The sequence below is a fragment of the Aedes albopictus genome, chromosome 2, assembly GCF_035046485.1.
Source record: "Aedes albopictus strain Foshan chromosome 2, AalbF5, whole genome shotgun sequence".
In the NCBI taxonomy this organism is placed as follows: domain Eukaryota; kingdom Metazoa; phylum Arthropoda; class Insecta; order Diptera; family Culicidae; genus Aedes; species Aedes albopictus.
Genome location: NC_085137.1, coordinates 285,821,757 through 285,839,521, shown reverse-complemented (window position 1 = coordinate 285,839,521; position 17,765 = coordinate 285,821,757). Strand labels below are relative to the sequence as shown.

General features: G+C 37.1%; 1 protein-coding gene across 11 annotated transcripts in view; it reads left to right on the top strand.

The window, feature by feature from the left end:
- Nucleotides 1-16,393, top strand: part of LOC109408233 (GTP-binding protein Di-Ras2) — a 118,009-nt gene extending 101,616 nt beyond the window's left edge. For all 11 annotated transcript variants that reach the window (XM_019681494.3, XM_019681493.3, XM_062852000.1 and 8 more), the window contains exons 4-6: nt 13,596-13,756; nt 13,825-13,942; nt 14,661-16,393. In XM_019681494.3, the coding sequence (XP_019537039.1) occupies nt 13,596-13,756; nt 13,825-13,942; nt 14,661-14,742 (361 nt within the window). In that variant the 3' untranslated portion in view covers nt 14,743-16,393. The remainder of the gene's footprint in view (nt 1-13,595; nt 13,757-13,824; nt 13,943-14,660) is intronic.
- Nucleotides 16,394-17,765: the final 1,372 nt, after the last annotated feature.

The following is a 17,765-nucleotide window of genomic DNA, read 5'->3' as shown; positions in this document are numbered from 1 at the left end:
ATATGGGCCTAAAAAAATGACATGTTTTTGAGGGGGTGACCCCAAACTTTTGAACGGGAGTGTATATCGTGTGGCAGGCACGAAGATACTCTATGCCCAAGGAAGTCAAGGAAATTTCCTTTACGAAAAGATCCTGGACCGACCGGGAATCGAACCCGCCACCCTCAGCATGGTCATGTTGAATACCCGTGCGTTTACCGCTTCGGCTATATGGGCCCCATTACTCTTCATTTTAGTGAAAATTCTCCAGTACCGGTATTTTACCGGTACTACCGGTACTGTGAGCCTCAGTACCGAAATACCGGTACTCGCCAAAAGTGGTCGGTACTGCGACCCCTAGTATGAAGGAATGTATGAAGAAATTTTTCAAATCGACAGCCTTATATGGACAGTCGAAAAAAAATCCGCTCTACTGTATTTTTTTTCTTCACGTTTTCGAACTCAGGGCATGATTCTACACTAAAAATGAAAATCAGTTTACCGAGTTCAAAAATGCTGTAAACTAGTGTTACATATCAAATAACTACTATAAGTGTTAGCTTATTAAAATTTAAACATATAATTTCCACCTATTTTTTTAAAAATCTTTATTGATTTGAATCAATTTTTACATTCTTCAACTTAATCTAGGTGTTCTGTGTAACACACTACCATCCTAATTTGGTAAAATAAATTTAAAATATTATTTCAACTCAAGGAACACGAGATTAGCGTAAACGAGTTTTTCAAATCGTTAAAATAAATAAGAAGAAGTTAATTAAATCAGCAAAGTCTGATGCAACCCTCTTCCAATCTAATTCTTGGTTTCAAATATAGAGTACCAAGTAGGTATTAAAAGTTTTTTAAATACCCGTCCATCCGATTTCCTTTTAGACCGCAGCTTCTTCTGGAACCCGTAGAAGGCCTGACTTCCACTTCCTTCGAATGCCTTTGGATTCGATTCGTCTCACATAGCTGTCAGCCGTCAATAAGGATCCCGATCGTGTTCGGTTCCAGCTGCCAGCATGTACTTTGTTTTGGACGCATTCACCAACAGTCCGACCTTTGCTGCTTCGCGTTTCAAGCGGGTGTACAGTTATACCATCGTTCCGATAATGTCCCTTCGAGCCTGGCTGTTGAGCCCGGGTCGTCGCATTACACCTTCCAGAGCGATGTTAAAAGTAGACATGAGAGTCCGTCACTTTGTCGCAGTCCCTGGCCGAGATTCGAGTGAACTGGATAGTTCCACTCGAAACTCTTACGCAGTTTTGCACACCGTTGTTGCTTCAATCAGTCTAGTCATGATTCGTCCATGATTTTCCATATATGGAATAGCTATAGCTCTGTGCGGTCGATACTGTCGTATGCCGCTATGAAGTAGATGAACAGGTGATGCGTTGGGACCTGGTATTTAAGACATTTCTGGAAGATTTTTCGTACGGTGAAGATCTGGTCCGTTGTCGACCGGCCGTCGATGAATCCGGCTTGATTAACGAACTCATTCGTTTTAGGCGACAAGTGACGCTCAATGGGAAAAAAAGGTATAAACTGCGAATAAATTCAATAGCTCTGCTCGGAGCGGATGGATTTGAATGAATTTTTGACACAAACTGCAAAAAACCTCTATGGTTTCAGATAAGGAGGGTGTCATTCGCCGCACGATGCTGGAAATCAGAGTATCGGGCCCGTTTATTTATTTATTTATTTATTTATTTATTTATTCAGTTTTGTCAAACAACGTAGACTAGTACATATACATTAGCGTGGTTCAAAAATTCGTTTTTGCTCCACACCGCTTATTCGATTCGTCACCAGATTCTATGCCTTCTCCCAAAATTTGAGTTCATTTGGTTGAAAATTGAGAGTGCACAAGCCCTTCAAAGTTTGTATGGGAATTACTATGGGAAAACGATGTTTTTCATTCAATCGACCGTAGTATTTTCCCAAGTTCCCTAGAGCGTTAGTTGACCCTTGGTACTTCTAGGCTACTCTATCAGCTACAACTTTGCCGAAGACCGCATACAAATCGCATGCCTCATTAATTAGTTACCGATTTTTATCCAGAATCGAAATCTTTAGTCATGATGGTTAAACTAATCGTCGGGCATCACTGCATTTTGCAGTGAAACATAGTAGCCATGATTTCAGTGTGCTATCTTTGGCGCCATATGCAGCAATGTTGCCTGCTGGGAAGCTGGAGGATCATTGCTAAAGTTTGTCCAGTTGGATACAAATCAATAACTAATTAATGAGGCATCCGATTTGAATGCGGTCTTCGACAAAGTTGTAGCTGCTAGAGTAGCCTAGGAGTACCAAGGGTCAACTAATCCTCTAGGACACTTGGGGAAATGCTATGGTCGATTGAATGAAAAACATCGTTTTCCCATAGTAATCCTCATACAAACTTTGAAGGGCTTGTGCACTCTCAATTTTCAACCAAATGCACTCAAATTTTGGGAGAAGGCATAGAATCTGGTTACAAATCGAATAAGCGGTGTGGAGCAAAAACGATTTTTTGAACCACGCTCAGTACCGGATTTTGGCTTCGGGGGGCCCGGGGCAAACCCTATAATGTGGGCCCCCAAAAACAAGAGTTTGAGTATATTAAACATACATCGATTTCTTTTCAATGTTGTGTATTATCATTTTTTTGTTTTTTTTTTACGGTTTAGGAAAAAAATATGTCACACAACTGTTTTGTTCATTCAAAGGATACATTTTCCAAACCTTATCTCCAAAATTTCGGCAGATTATTTAAATAATCAAAAAAAAAATGTTACGAACATTTATTTTATTATTTATGCTAAAATGTCAAGTACCGTATTTAGGTTTACAGCGTAAACTATCTTATTTTAAACTTTCATAATCAACTTTATATTCGAAACTTTCATCCGAATTTACAAGATTTATGAAAACTTGAAAACAAAGCGTTCAGTACAGGTTGTAATATTCTTCGAGTGAACAAATGTTGACGAGATGTTTTTATGAAAACTAGGTTTCCAAAACTGCCCCAAATTTTCCGAACTCTCTAGGAATCATTATTTTCTCCATCTACCTCTGTCCTCCATCTACCATCTGTCCTCAACAAACTGATGCAGATGTATATTAACCTTCACATACCCGCCCCCCAACATCTCATTTTCAAAATGCTGGCATTTCGTCAATTTTCATCCGATTTTTTTGAAGTCACCCTTAATCGATCATAAATTGGTGCTAGTTTATTACACTCAAGTGGTCATGTAATATCCAGAACTATTCCGGAGATATTCCGGATTGTACTGGGGTCAGGGGGTGGGCAAGGGCTCTGTTTTGTCAAATGGCTAAAAGTGATTATTTCGTGTGTTATTGTGTTTGAGAGGCTCCCGCTGAACCTATTTCAGGTGTTCCGGAGCAGCCATATCAGTTGCTACATATTTCAGTCAACTTTTTCTGCCCCATTCTCTTGAAATCATGAAGTTTGATACGTCGCACGGCATGTTATGATTGCAAACCAGGAATGTCTCCGATGTCAACCCCGTGGAACCTATGCTAGATGTTCCGGGGTGGCCATATTAGTTGATACAGACTTCAGTCCATCGTTTCTGACTCAGTCATTCGAAATCGTGAAGTTTGATCTGTCGCACGACATGTTTTGGATGAAAACCAGAAGTGTCCCCAATGAGGCCCTCGCGGAACCTGTCACGGTGATCCGGATGGGTCAACTTATTCAAATCTGATTATCGCAGTTGTGTTTTATTGTTCGCAATGAAAATTCAGCTGAAAATCGATGGTACAAACACAATAACACACGAAATAATCATTTTTAGCTATTTCGGCACCCTCCCTGACCCCAGCACAATCCGGAATATCTCCGAAATGGTTCCGGATATTGCATGGCCACTTGGGTGTAATAAACTTGCACCGATTTATGATCGATTAAGGGCGAGTTCAAAAAAATTGGATTAAAATTGACGAAATGCCAGCATTTTGAAAATGAGATGTTGGGGTTCGGGTACGTGAAGGTTAAGCAGTTTGTTAGAGACGCTTTTTGTTGTAATTTAAAGTTCTGAAAACGTTTTATTCTAAATTCATCAAAAACTTCTAGGGGATTTTGTAGAAACTCGCGTATACCAAAATTACAGTTTTACCTGATTATAGAATACGGGAATGCCTCTCTAGATATGAATTTGCTGCAACCAAGTATTAACACTGATCCCTCAAAACAGTACCCCGGGGCAAGTGGGACCTAAAAAAGTGCTAGTTTGATTTTGTCATGCCAAAAAAATCTAAACATAAATGATTTTATAATTTCAAAGGTTCTAAAAGATATTGTTGGTATATTTCTTCATATTAACGAGCATTAAAACTGTTTCAAAATTTTTAAATTCTATATATCATGCATATAAAGAAAAGTGTAGCAGTTATTCGTATACTCCGTTTCACGGGGCAAGTGGGACCTATTCACAATTTTTGCTAGTTGCTGCTGGTAAGGTAGCATAAGTATAAATATCTCATACGAACAACTTTGTTCAGAAATTTGTGTTGGAAGAGTTTTGTGGTACCGTGCATAAATTACGTAACACATATAATAATGAATTACTGAAAGAAAAGGTTGATTTAACTCTAGCAACTCGTGCAAAACCAATTGATTTTTTTTACACAAAAAGCGCCATAAAGTTAAATGACGGAAGATTTCGAAACTTGCTTTTCATATTACATAGTTGATAAATCTCACCAAAAGATTTTTCAAGATTTACAGATGTTATGTTTTCTCATACATACTTTTACGACCATTAAAGATTTTTAAAGATTTTTAAAATCATGAAATTTGAATAGGCTGTTTTTCTATCTTTTTATACATTATAGACGGTTCCTTAACACCCAGAAAATTTTATTTTGCAGTGAAAAACGAAAAAAAATAATGGAATAATAGACAAACATGTGAAAAATAGATGGTTTCGAAAAAAAGTTTTACCCGAGACTTTTTAAATATAAACAATAGCTTCATCATCAAAACAGAAGTAATTAAGTATATTTCAACGCCTGATTATGTAAGACGCCGATTTTTACTTCAGTTTTGTGTAAATTTCGACTTAAGCTGAAGAAAATTAGATCAAACTATGAAATTGCGTTTGTTTACTCTCATAAGTCTCACTTGCCCCAGATGCTGAAATGCACTGGGGTAAGTGAGAGTAGCTAGTTAACTAAAGGTAATAAATGAAAATAAGTTGCCTCTTTTTCGCTTGAAATAATTTGCAAGCACTCCAAATATTATCCTGAAACTGGAAAAGTTTGACTTTATTTGTTATTCTTTTTTTTAACCACGAATGTAGTAGAATACGTTAATTTCACTTAGTGAATTGAAAACGATATATGAACAACAATAGAATATATGGTCTCTTTATGCTGGAAACAATAACAATTTTTGTATTCAAAGTATCTGTTGGTGTGGTACCTATGTTTTCCACGAAGAACGTTTGCCTTAAAAATAGATAATAATAAAAATAATAGCTGTAGGTCTCACTTGCCCCGGATTCTCACTTGCCCCGGGGTACCTTAATGCTGGGAAATACGTAAATTCTACGGTTGGATTATTTAGCAATTATAATACAGGTTTTTAAGCTTAATCGGTAGAGAAAAATGTTTTTGCATCAACAATTTGGAATTTAGGATGTTGATGTGCAATTATCAAAAAATATAAAACTTCAAATGAAAATTCAGATTATTGTGCTTTAGGTTTTTTGGGGGGCCCCTCTAATCGGGGGGCCCGGGGCACTTGCCCCCATTGCCCCCCCTTAAATCCGGGCCTGCACGCTAATATACATACAGTTTTTGTTTCATTTCTTAAAGCTATAGTACATATTGTTAATAAAATACATATAAGAAAATATATAAATAGTGTATGCTGGTGGATGTGTGTATAATTTGTGCTTTTTAAATATTTTAAGTGCTACTACTGATGTTATTTCTTATAGTGTTAAAATATTTCTTTAAATTATGCCGCGACATAGTTAAGTCAATAGTTCCACAGTGTTGATTATAAATGTTCATGATTTGATTCAAAGGTTCATTTTTGGCATAGTTTGTGCGACTATGGGTAGTTTTAAACAAGTGTCGATTTCGCAATTGCCGTGAGGGTATGTAAAAGTTTAATTTTGATAAGATTTCAGTTGAATCAATTCGCTGCGAAACGATGTCGTTAACAAATAAAACCATTGCAGTTTCACGACGCTGTTTCAGTGTTTGAATATTGATAAGCCTACAGCGCGCTTCATAAGATGCAAGAGGAAACGTAGTCCAACCTAATTTTCGAAGAGCATATAATAGAAATTGCTTTTGTACTGATTCTATTCGATCGATATGCTTACTTTAAAATGGGGACCAGACAATGATACACATACTGATCTCCTAAGGAAATTGATATGTTTGGTGTGTTTCGTTTTCTGCTGAATGATATTAAATTACACTTTTTGATGTTTAATTGTAGTAGGTTTTTCGAACACCATGTGTGGAATATGCGAATTTCATTCTGAAATATGTTGATGTCTTCTTGATTCCTTATTTCCATATATAGTTTCATATCGTCGGCATAAATAAGCACTTTTGTTTTCTTCAGGATGAAGGAAATGTCGTTAATGTAAAGAATAAATAAAAGAGGGCCCAGATGGGAACCTTGAGGCACTCCTGAAGTGACTTGAATGGGATGTGATGTTTTTTCTTTGACTTTTATTATTTGTTGGCGGTTTGTAAGGTACGATTCAAGCCATTTAAAAAGTCGAGGTTCTATACCCATTTTTTGCAATTTGAAGAGTAGCATTGGAATATCAATGCGATCGAATGCCTTGCTAAAGTCAGTGTAAAGAGCTTCTACGTGATTGCCATTATCTATTGCAGTCAATGAAAAGTTAATGAATTCCAATAAATTTGTAGCGGTTGAGCGTCCTTTATAGAATCCATGTTGCATGTGCGTTATTCTATTCTTAATTTGAGCAAATATATTTTTATTGATTATTGCTTCGAATAATTTAGGAATGCACGAGATAATGGCAATTCCACGGTAATTACGTATGTCAGATTTTTTGCCAGATTTGAAAATAGGTACCAAAAAAGAGCTTTTCAATGATTTGGGGAAGATACCTGTTTCGAGAGATTTTTTAAATAGCCAAAATAGTGGCGTGGTGAGCTCCATAGCTAGATTCTTCAAAAATACTGGAGGAAGACCGTCGGGTCCAGCACCTTTAGAAGCATCTAAATTTTTAAGTGCGTTTAAGATTTCGTGTACCGTCACTTCATTGTGAGTTATATCCACAGGAAATTCAAGGATATATTCAAAAAGTCTCGGTCACGGTCATGATCTGAAAAGGTGGTGTAAATTTCTTGGAAAAATGATGCAAATAGGTTGCATATTTCGTCTGGATTGTTGCCTACGTGTTCATCAAGATTCATAGAAGATAGAAAACCCAATCTCCCTCTCTCTCTCTTTTTCACCTTTTTTTAAAGAAAAATCCTGGAGTACAAAATAAACGATTTATTTAATTCGTGTTTCTGTAAAAACTTCCATAGTATCGAATAGAGTTGGTCTGTGAAAAAAATTATATCCTATGTAAAATGAGGATAAACTTTATTGTTGTTTTTCTAATACATGTGAAGGAATAATATCAATAATAAAATCTCAATATTTTGCCTCACTTTGCCTAGGGTATAACTTTTTTCACAGCCGTCGGATCACTTCGCGGTCTTCGACAAAGTTCTTTGGCATTAGTCCCCTATAATAATACAAAATGATTTATTTATTGAATGCTTACAGTGCCACCTAGCGGCAAAATTTGAAAATTTAAAATCTCTGCATACATTTGGCCAAGTTTTCCCAAAAAATCTTCAAGCGTTTTGAGCGCCCCCTTAGGCTCAACCGATTTTGCTCAAATTTTGTGCGTAGCTTCTGGGAGTCCAAAATAACTGATTTAGGAGGTAAGACTTGGCATTTTTCGAAATTTTCGTTTATCATATAAGTGTGGGCCACCCTACTCTGTATATAATATTTTGTTTATTAATTCTCCTAAAAAAACATTCACGAATGAAATATTCTATAGAGCGCCATTATAAAATAAAAGCAAAACTCAAAAACTTGTTCTTTCTACAAGTGGTGCTAATCTTTGCGCATTGTACGGATCTTATCTTGGGAGCATTCCTTAATAAGTTTATAAAGTACAAGTGTTCAAAAAAATTACTAGAAGGACTTTCAGTTGAATTTCAAGAGTAAGCATTTGTTTCCACTAAAAATAAAAAAAATAATACGAAATTTTAATCGATGAACTTTCTATTGATATATTATATGGCACTGGTGAAAAAGATTGCCATCTAAGCCGAACGGGAGATAAAAATGTAAAAGGAAGTATCCATGGCTTGGAATCTGTTTGGCTTTCTATTCTGTAGAGTTTTAACCTGTACTGTGGTTTAGTTGGTTAATGTACCGATCTAGCAAACTAGGAGTCGTGGGCTCCAATCGCACCAGTAAGCGTTTTGTTTTACTAATTTGGAAAATAAACCAAGTGTAATCAATTAATCAACACTCTGGGTCGTCTAATTACAAATTTTCCAGGTATTCTTTTGATTTGTATAGGTCGTTGTGGCAATATTCCTGCAATAATAACACTAGTTTACAAAATAAAACGAAAGTCGTGAACTTCTGCCAACGATCAACATTTTTGAAGCACAATTGAGCGCTGATTTCGAAACCGCGCTTCAATTTTTTTTAAAGTAAAACAGTTTTTAAGTTTTAGTTCACTTTTTAACACATGGAATTAACTAAAATTCAAATATCATGCGTTTTGTTTAACCAATGTTTAATCTTTTTCCATAAATTAAGAGTTGAATATAATACCATTTGATCATCTGAATGCAGGTTATCCGTCAGATTGATGAAATTCAAGATATTGGCGAGTTTTAGGGAGCAGCGGCCCCAATTGATCAAACTTGAATCCCTCAAAGATCGACGAGTATTCCTGCAAAGAATGTTTGCTTACGATATTGTAACAAACCGAATCGACTGCCCTTCACTACTGGAACAAGCTAACTTCTTAGTACCTGCACGCCGTACCCGTCAACGGTTGTCGTTTTGGATCCCTGGACATCGGACGCTCTTTGGTCAGAACAATCCTTTAGAGAATTTTTTTAATTGTTGAACACTGTTGAAAGAATTGAAACAGACGACGTTCGGCTGGTTCGGAGGCTTCCAGATCGGCTCGCAAGGCCTACAGGAAAGCTCTCCGGTCTGCTGAACGATCCGGCTGGAAAAACCTTTCTACAAATGTTTCCAGTTTGAGTGAAGTCAGTCGAATAAAATCCTTGCGAAATCTAAGGATTGCCGAGGGAACGAACTTCGTTTGCCAAATGGCGCGCCATGGCGGTCTGACTTCCTCTGATGAGGAAGTTCTGGAATGCTTATTCAGCACACACTTCCCTGGATGTGTTGATATTACATCTTCGGATGATCCTGATGTCTTTTCGTGTAGTTACGATTCCCTGGCTTCGGCTCGGAGTATTGTAACTATAGAATCGATTGAGTGGGCACTTAATAGCTTTGCTCCTTTCAAATCTCCTGGGGCAGATGGGATTTATCCTATTTTGCTTCATATGGGATTTGATTATTTCAAACATGTTTTGAAAAAAATACTTGTTTGCAGTTTTGCTACAGAATATATTCCCAAATCTTGGCGTGATATTACTGTGAAGTTTATTCCGAAAGTGGGTCGTGCGTCGTATGAAGAAGCAAAGAGTTTCTGACTTATAACTTGACCTCTTTTCTTCTGAAATGCTTAGAACGCATTGTGGATCATCACATCCGTGATGTTCATCTCGCCAACGTGCCTCTTCATGTGAACCAACATGCCTACCAATCTGGTAAGTCCACTGTGACTCTTTTACACAAGGTTGTTTACGATATCGAGAAAGCATTCGCTTAAAAGCAATCTTGTTTGGGTGTTTTCTTAAATATCGAGGGTGCCTTTGACAATGTGCCTTTCGATGCCATATTGGAAGCCGCAGGGAGTCATGGTATATCTCCAGTGATTTCCAATTGGATTCATCAAATGCATCAAATGCTCAACTCTTCTAGCAGGGATTAGGAAATTGAGTATTTGTGGTGCCCCCAAGGGGGAGTCTTGTCACCGCTTTTGTGGAATCTCGTAGCAGATACGCTATTAAGGCAACTCAATAATAGCGGGTTTCCTACTCATGGTTTTGCCGACGACTACCTAGCATTATTAGTTGGTATGTGTATCACCACCCTTTTCGATCTGATGCAAAGCGCCCTTCAGGTGGTTGAGGGTTGGTGTCGCCAATATGGCCTTTCGGTTAATCCGAGTAAAACATCTATTGTGCCTTTTACGGAAAGGCGAAACCGTAATGGCGTTCGACCTTTGCGTCTCTTTGATTCTGAAATCGATGTGACTGAACAAGTAAAGTACGTTGGAGTCATTTTTGATTCCAAGCTTTCCTGGACACCTCACATTGAGTTCAGAATCAAGTAAGCTTGTATGGCCTTCGGGCAATGCCGGCGAACCTTTGGTACAACTTGGGGTCTAAAACCCAAGTATATCGAAAGGATCTACACAACTGTTGTACGGCCAATATTGGCCTATGAATGTCTTGTGTGGTGGCAAAAGGGCGAAATGAGAACGGTCCAATCAAAGTTAGGCTATCTCCAAAGGATGGCTTAATGGCGATGTCTGAAGCGTTCTCTTCAACTGCCCCGACAGCGCTCGAAGTTCTCTTTGACGTTGCTCCACTACACATTCATCTCAAACAAGAAGCACTTTCTTGCACTTACCGTCTATGGGTACTCGGTCTACTAGAGGAAACTCCTGTGAACCGCACATCAACACACACCTCGTTGTTTCCACTTTTGGTGAATTGGGACAAAATTGTCCTTGCTCCAAGTGATCTTACAATTGCTTGTAATTTTTCATATAGGACATTTTCCACGAAATTCCCTTCCCGGGAAGAGTGGACATCTGGTTATTTGGAAAGAAGTATTTCAGACGACATCGTATGTTACACTGATGGCTCCCTTCTCGAAGGTCGAGCAGGTGCTGGCGTATATTCTCGTGAGCTAAGGCTGTATCAGTCTTACTCACTTGGTAGACACTGCACCGTTTTTCAGGCCGAAATCTTTGCTCTTATGCGCGGAGTGCAATCAGCACTTCAGCAGCACGTAATGGACAAAGTAATATACTTCTGTTCAGATAACCAGGCTGCTATTAAAGCACTTGCTTCGGCCAACTCTAGGTCGAAGGTAGTTATCGCTTGTCGAACTCAAATCGAGGAGCTGAATTCAGCAAACGCTGTTCACCTTGTATGGGTACCTGGCCATTCTTCCATCACTGGAAATGAATTTGCTGATGAGTTAGCTCGCACTGGAGCATCACATGACTTCATTGGCCCTGAGCCAGCTATTCCGATATCGAAGTGTTGGGTAAAGCTTCAGATTCACACCTGGGCTGCCACTCAACACGGACAATACTGGAATAGTTTGGAGTCATGTCGTCAAACCAAATTGTATAGTGCTGAGCCATCTCCAAGGGTGGCGAAGTATCTTACAAATTTGTCAAAGCAGAATAGCAGCATTCTGGTCAAAGCATTGACTGGCCACTGTACAGCTGTCTGTACAGCTACTGCTGAAGACATAGTCAAATAAATAAATATTAGCAAAATTTCTAAAAATATATGAAGAAATGTATTTTTTTTTTCAATAAGATAAAAACAATTTAAAAATTCTTTCTAGTTGTTTATTTGACATATCATATGTAGGCGAGTTACAGTAAAAAAATTAGCTAAATCGGAGCATTGATGATCGAGAATGAGATGTTTGAAGTGAGCGACTTTGCTTAAAATAGAACAAAAATCGATTTTAAATCATGAACCTTGTATGAAAAGTCGTAAAAATTTCCCCTCTACTGTATTTGTTTTCCTTCGCGTTTTCGAACTCAGGGCATGATTCTACAGCAAAAATGATCATCAGCTTGCCGAGTTCAAAAATGCTGTAGACTAGTGTAATTTGCGGTACCGTAAACCGGGGTCAATTTGATCAGCGGGGCGAAATTGATCATTCGGGTACTAAATTGTAATTCCATACTAGGAACTCTTAAGCGTCGTAATGATCTTAAACTTTTTACGTCATCTGGTTCGTAGATGTCTAGAGATGAGTGTAGACTTTATTTTTTTTTTTGAAAAAAAAAGTTATGTTTGCCATGTTTTTTTAAGGAATTTGCAATGTATTTCCCATTTAGCTGAAATCATTACTACTAAACAATCGATTGCTAATAGGACTTCTCGTAAATTCTCTGTCTTACCATTTTTGTGGAGCCTTGGTTGGGAAGTTATGTAGCTAATCAGAACATGACATAGTTAAAAAAAAGTCCATTTTATGAATAAACAGTCATTTATTGTGATAGAAATCTCTTATTTCAAAAGAAATTACCTACCTTCAGGCGTTTAAGGGGGAAATTTCAAAATTCAATTTTGCATTTAAAGTACCAAATTCACTAGTTGTAAGATTTTAAACGCGTTATTCGGTTTTAGAAGAGCAAAATTAAGCGGAGAAGGAAACTTTCCTTTCCAACCGATGCTTAATTGTATAGTGATCAATTTCGCTTCAAAGTGGCATTTAAATTTTTTTGATTTTTGGAGTGGTTTAACTCAAAGTTTAAATTTGTTGCACAACATTCTGTCACATGGTTCCATGAAGATCCACTGGATACTGATTTTACAGAAATTCTTTTGCCAATATTTGTATTGCCACTGATGTTATCTGCAAAAGTTGTTTTAAAGTGATCAATTTGACCCCGGATTACGGTATTGTATTCTCTGTTCTAGGTAGCATAGTTGTTTTGAGAAGCAGAATTCAATTAATTATTTTTATGCTAGTATCGAGGATTTACGTGAAAAGGATCACAAATCCAAGGTTTCGGTGATATCTACAAAACCATGAGAAACATTAGTTTTCACGAGAAAGCTTTTTTTTGTTATTTTTTTTACTTCTTTATAAACGGTACGTTTACCCTTGATATAACGAACATTATTTTTTTTTTTCAATTTACGCTGATTCTGGGCAGCAAGCGTTATGCTTATACTGAAACAAAACGATGATAAGTAAGTAATTTCGTGGTCAATCTGGAGGTATAAGCGAACAAGAAGCCTGGAAAATTAAAACTTCATATTGTACGCTACATTGAAGAAAAAAAAAGGAAACTTGTTCTTGGACTGTTCTGAAGAACGTGCGGTAAAATCGTACACTATAAAATAAGTTCAGGCTGATTTTTTGTTTGTTTTTACGACTTTGCCATGCAGTCAGACTGAAAAACGAATGAAAAGATATTTTACCAATACAGTTTACAAGTTTCTGCCATAATGAATAATATTCAGCTTGATAACTGGCTTCATATAACCAGTATCCTGCATCACCATCACCTTGAACCAATCAGCTTAAGGCCCTAATTTCATTACCATCAGTGTTGCTTACCATTAGAAAATTTCATCATCTCGTAAATTTACTACAGAGGCAACCACTCTGATTAAAGAGCTCTTGTCGTACACTCTGTTGCGTGCTTAGCACTAAATTTCCCTATTCTTATTCACAGGGTGAAGGTGATGGAGTGCTCCGCGAAGGACGACGTGAGTATAACCGACATTTTCAGAACATTCCTATCGCTGTCCCGCATCATTCCGGCCAATGGAAATACAGACTCGTCGTCGGGGTTGAAAAGGCGTTCGTCAGCTTATGTTAGTGCCAGTAGTAAAGGTAAAGAGAGGAAACATCCTCCCCCAGCAGCGCTCGCAGTCTAATTGATTGTCCCCTTGTTTTACCAGCAAAATCAAGACTCGGAAGTCCGTCCATTGGTTGTGAGAAGACTAAAGAAACGTCGTATTTGGCAGCCGGCTGCAGTGAACCGTCAACGAGCGATCCAAAGTCTAAGCCAAGATCAAGGTAATTGTTTTTGGGAGAACTTGTGGGTTTGTCATATGCTATGGATTCCTTGAATTACAGCTTTGGATTATACACATTGTGATGATTTGAATTTTAATCCTTAGTTTTAATAGTAAACCACTTGAGCTTTTTAGCCAACACTGGATTTTTTTGGTTCTTTCCCACGCAATGATGTCTAACGCATATAGCGACCTAGCCTATAATGAGCGTACGAGAAGCCATGGAGGCGCATGGTTGTTGATGTCTATGATATCCATGTTAAATGGCAGATGGTAATTTTCATTCCTTCCGTTTCAGAAATCAACTTTGAAAAACGCTAGCAGTCTATGACAGTGTTCACTGTAGAAATATTGTATAGTTGATGTTATCACTTTGAGTTCCCTTTAAAAAGACCGTTTAAGACGTTTAGGATAGCCTATACACTATACAGTCGGGGCTTTGCCGTGTGGCTACCGACATAGAATAGCACTACGGATCACTCGTTTCGACGATAAGAGTCCACGAGACTCTTCTTTGAATTTGACAGAGAAATAATTCCAGTACCTAGCATTAAAATGTTTCTTAGTTGGTGAAGCCAGAATCATTCTCACCTGGACCCCCATTATTAATTAATTCTCTCTTGATACAAAGGATAAAAAAGAAATTCAAGGAATCCATATCATCACAGTGAGTTCACACCGAAGTAATTCCATAATTGATTAAATATTTACTTTCACAGATCCTTAATCCGAAGATCGTCCCGGAAAACCAAACAACAAATACAGAATGCATCTGGCACGGAAGACTGCAACATACAGTAATTGAATGGCCGGGCGTTTCTGCTGCTGGATACCCATACCTACATTCGTTCCGTTTCACAGAACCGTGCAGATGAGAACAAAGCGGATTAACATATAGTCGAATAGTTGCATTAGTTTGATTCAGCACTTTCAGTTCAACTTTGTTGTCGTTTGATAATCAAAACTAATTTTATGGAGATTATTGCAAAACATTCAATAATCGATGCGAAGTGAATTGTGATCCATGATACTAAATTATATTAATTAATAATGCAAAGATTAAAAATCCTACAAGGGATTTGCCAAAAGAGAAGATACAACGTAGCTTACAATACTAAATATGAAAAAAAACGAAACGATATGCAAACATGTACGATGGAGATGGCAGCGTATATTACAAAGTGGACCTATCGAGGCAGGACATTTTTTTACAAACGGAGCATGAGCTTTCAAAGTTGAGCATTGCATATGATGTAGACACAGAATAATAAAAGTTGAAAAAAAAACTACCAGTCCAGTCCAGTCAGCCGACGGCTACGAATGGTTATTCTCCGATGATGCGTTTGTATAATAAACTCTCGAGCCCGCGAGATGATAAAACGTGACAAATGCGCAAAGGAAAGAATTTATAAATCAGAGAAGGAGCATAAAAACTGAAACAATATTCGTAGATAGGAGCTTGTTGTTAATTTTAAAACTTGTTGATCAAAAGTAATTGTAAGCAGCGTGACTGTTGTTGGATGATGTTTCCGCTACCGGGAAAAATAAGAAAAAAACGGCACCCCAACGGTGATTTGGTTTCTGCTTATATGAAATGCGAAAAATTGGTATAGGTTTGGGTATGATAGAAGTTTATTGGTTTTTTATTTGCTGAAAACTTTAATCTCTATGAAAGGTCATTACGTACGTCATTTGGCTGTGCCCGAAGCTATAAATACTAAAGAAAGGAATTTGTTTTAATATTATTAGTACGATGTATTTCTCGATTGTTTCATTTATTTTTCGTTTCTCAATACAAACGATTGTTTTTTTTTACATGTACTTTCTTTTTATGATAGTTACCTATCATAACAATTTAATTTGTCATTTTTTTTTCTTAATTTTATTATTATGTCGACAACTTCTACAAATATTATAAACAAAACTGTTACACGGCTCAAAAGAAAAGATTTCTTGTCATATTCTGTAGAAATTGAAACAGCAACAAACATTTGTATTGCACATTTGGAAGCAATAATTTGAAACTTGCTCATGGTAAAAAAATACTTGGCTGAGCAAACCAGAGAGAACAAATAAAAAAAATCAGGCTGTGAAGTTGAGATATTATATCCCAAGCCCGTGCACAAGGGAGGGGTTTTGGGGGTTAAACCCCTCTCATTGCCGATGTTGCATACACCAGGCGCCCCTCCGCCCTTGGCCGAAATTTGGGAAAACTCTTCCTTTGTCGCCTTTTCTGTGCACGGGCCTGTTATATCCTATTTACTAAATAATCAATTCAAAATGTGTTATATATATGGAGGGAGTTTTCTCAAGTTTCGCATTATTGCGCACTTTTAAAGATTACCCAACTAACATTTTTGCTGTATAAGAGCTTAAACAAGCTTTCTTCCGAAAGCGTTTGCTCCATAAGCTTTTATGCAGCTACTTTTGTTAGTAGGGTAATCCTTACCTTCGAATCTCGAAAAGAAGTTGTTACTGTTACAGTACTAATACTACTATAATACAATATTCGTTCCGATATTTTTCCTAATTCTTCTCTTGCAATGTTAATGACTTGCTGGCATTGATGATTCTACATCGCAAATCTTACAGGGTTTCTTATCTTTAAAAAATCGGTTCCCTCCCTCAGTTCCACATGTTTGTACAGAACTTGAAAGTAATTCAAAATAAATTCAACGAAATGTAGGCATTTTCTTCTTCTAGTCTAATTTTCCAGGCTGGCTCTCTTGTCACGGGATAAATGACCCATAAAAGGTTAAAATCCGCGGAAATAAACAAACAAACACTCTTGTCGGTATTCATATTGATGGTTGGAGTGGCATAGTCTAGTAGACCATTACCTCAACTTCACAGCTTTGGATTTCAACAACTTTCAACTATCATGGCGTATAGTATTTAAACAACACTGGAAAGTGCCCATTCGTGCATGAATAGTTTTTATTCAGCGATAACACAAGAAAAGAAACACAACAATCCATCCATCATCGTTAGACATAAAATTACGTATTTAGTTATTATTTGAAGTCAGCACTCAAATAAAACAGTTACGCAAATTCGATCTTTCAATATTGTAAATCATCATCCACAAATTCAACAGATTAAAAACTTCGTCATCAAAACGTCATTCAGCATCTAAAACATTCTCCATAGCTAAAAAGTTTATAGTAGAGCTCATAAATCTATTTATCACCTGACGAGACCAATGAATACAAATTACATTGATTGTTATTTACCTTGTATTAACCTAAACCTCCAAAATAAAAATATAGTGTCTTGACATAATCAGACTATTTCGATATCGAGGCTTAATCCCTGGTTCTGTATGATTTTTTTTATTTTCTTCAAATCAAATGCATGCTACTCAAATAAAATTTAATTCATCGCTTTACTCACACATAATACCATCACAACCAAACAAGAATTGCCTATTTCGAATCGATGCTTCAAATGCTATGAAAATATGATCGTTATCGTAAAAATACAAACCATGCCCTTTGAAAATGTAACCATCTTATCAGAACTTTGATAGAAACCTTTTGATTTTTACCCCAGAACACAAAGCTAATATATACCTTTACTAAACGAATATATATACTATTTCTAAACATTGTAATACAAATTTGACCAACCAACATGCAAATCCCAAGACTTTGATAACAAGATATCCAAGTAATGAGCTGAAATACCTTTTCACACTTTTTGGAGCTTGAGAAACGGTCCCTCTTGATAGCTTCAACTAACTCCCGTGCACTCACTTCATGTATGAAGTTTGGTAATATTTGGATGGTTATATAGGAACAAGAAATTCAACAAGCATTGAAGAA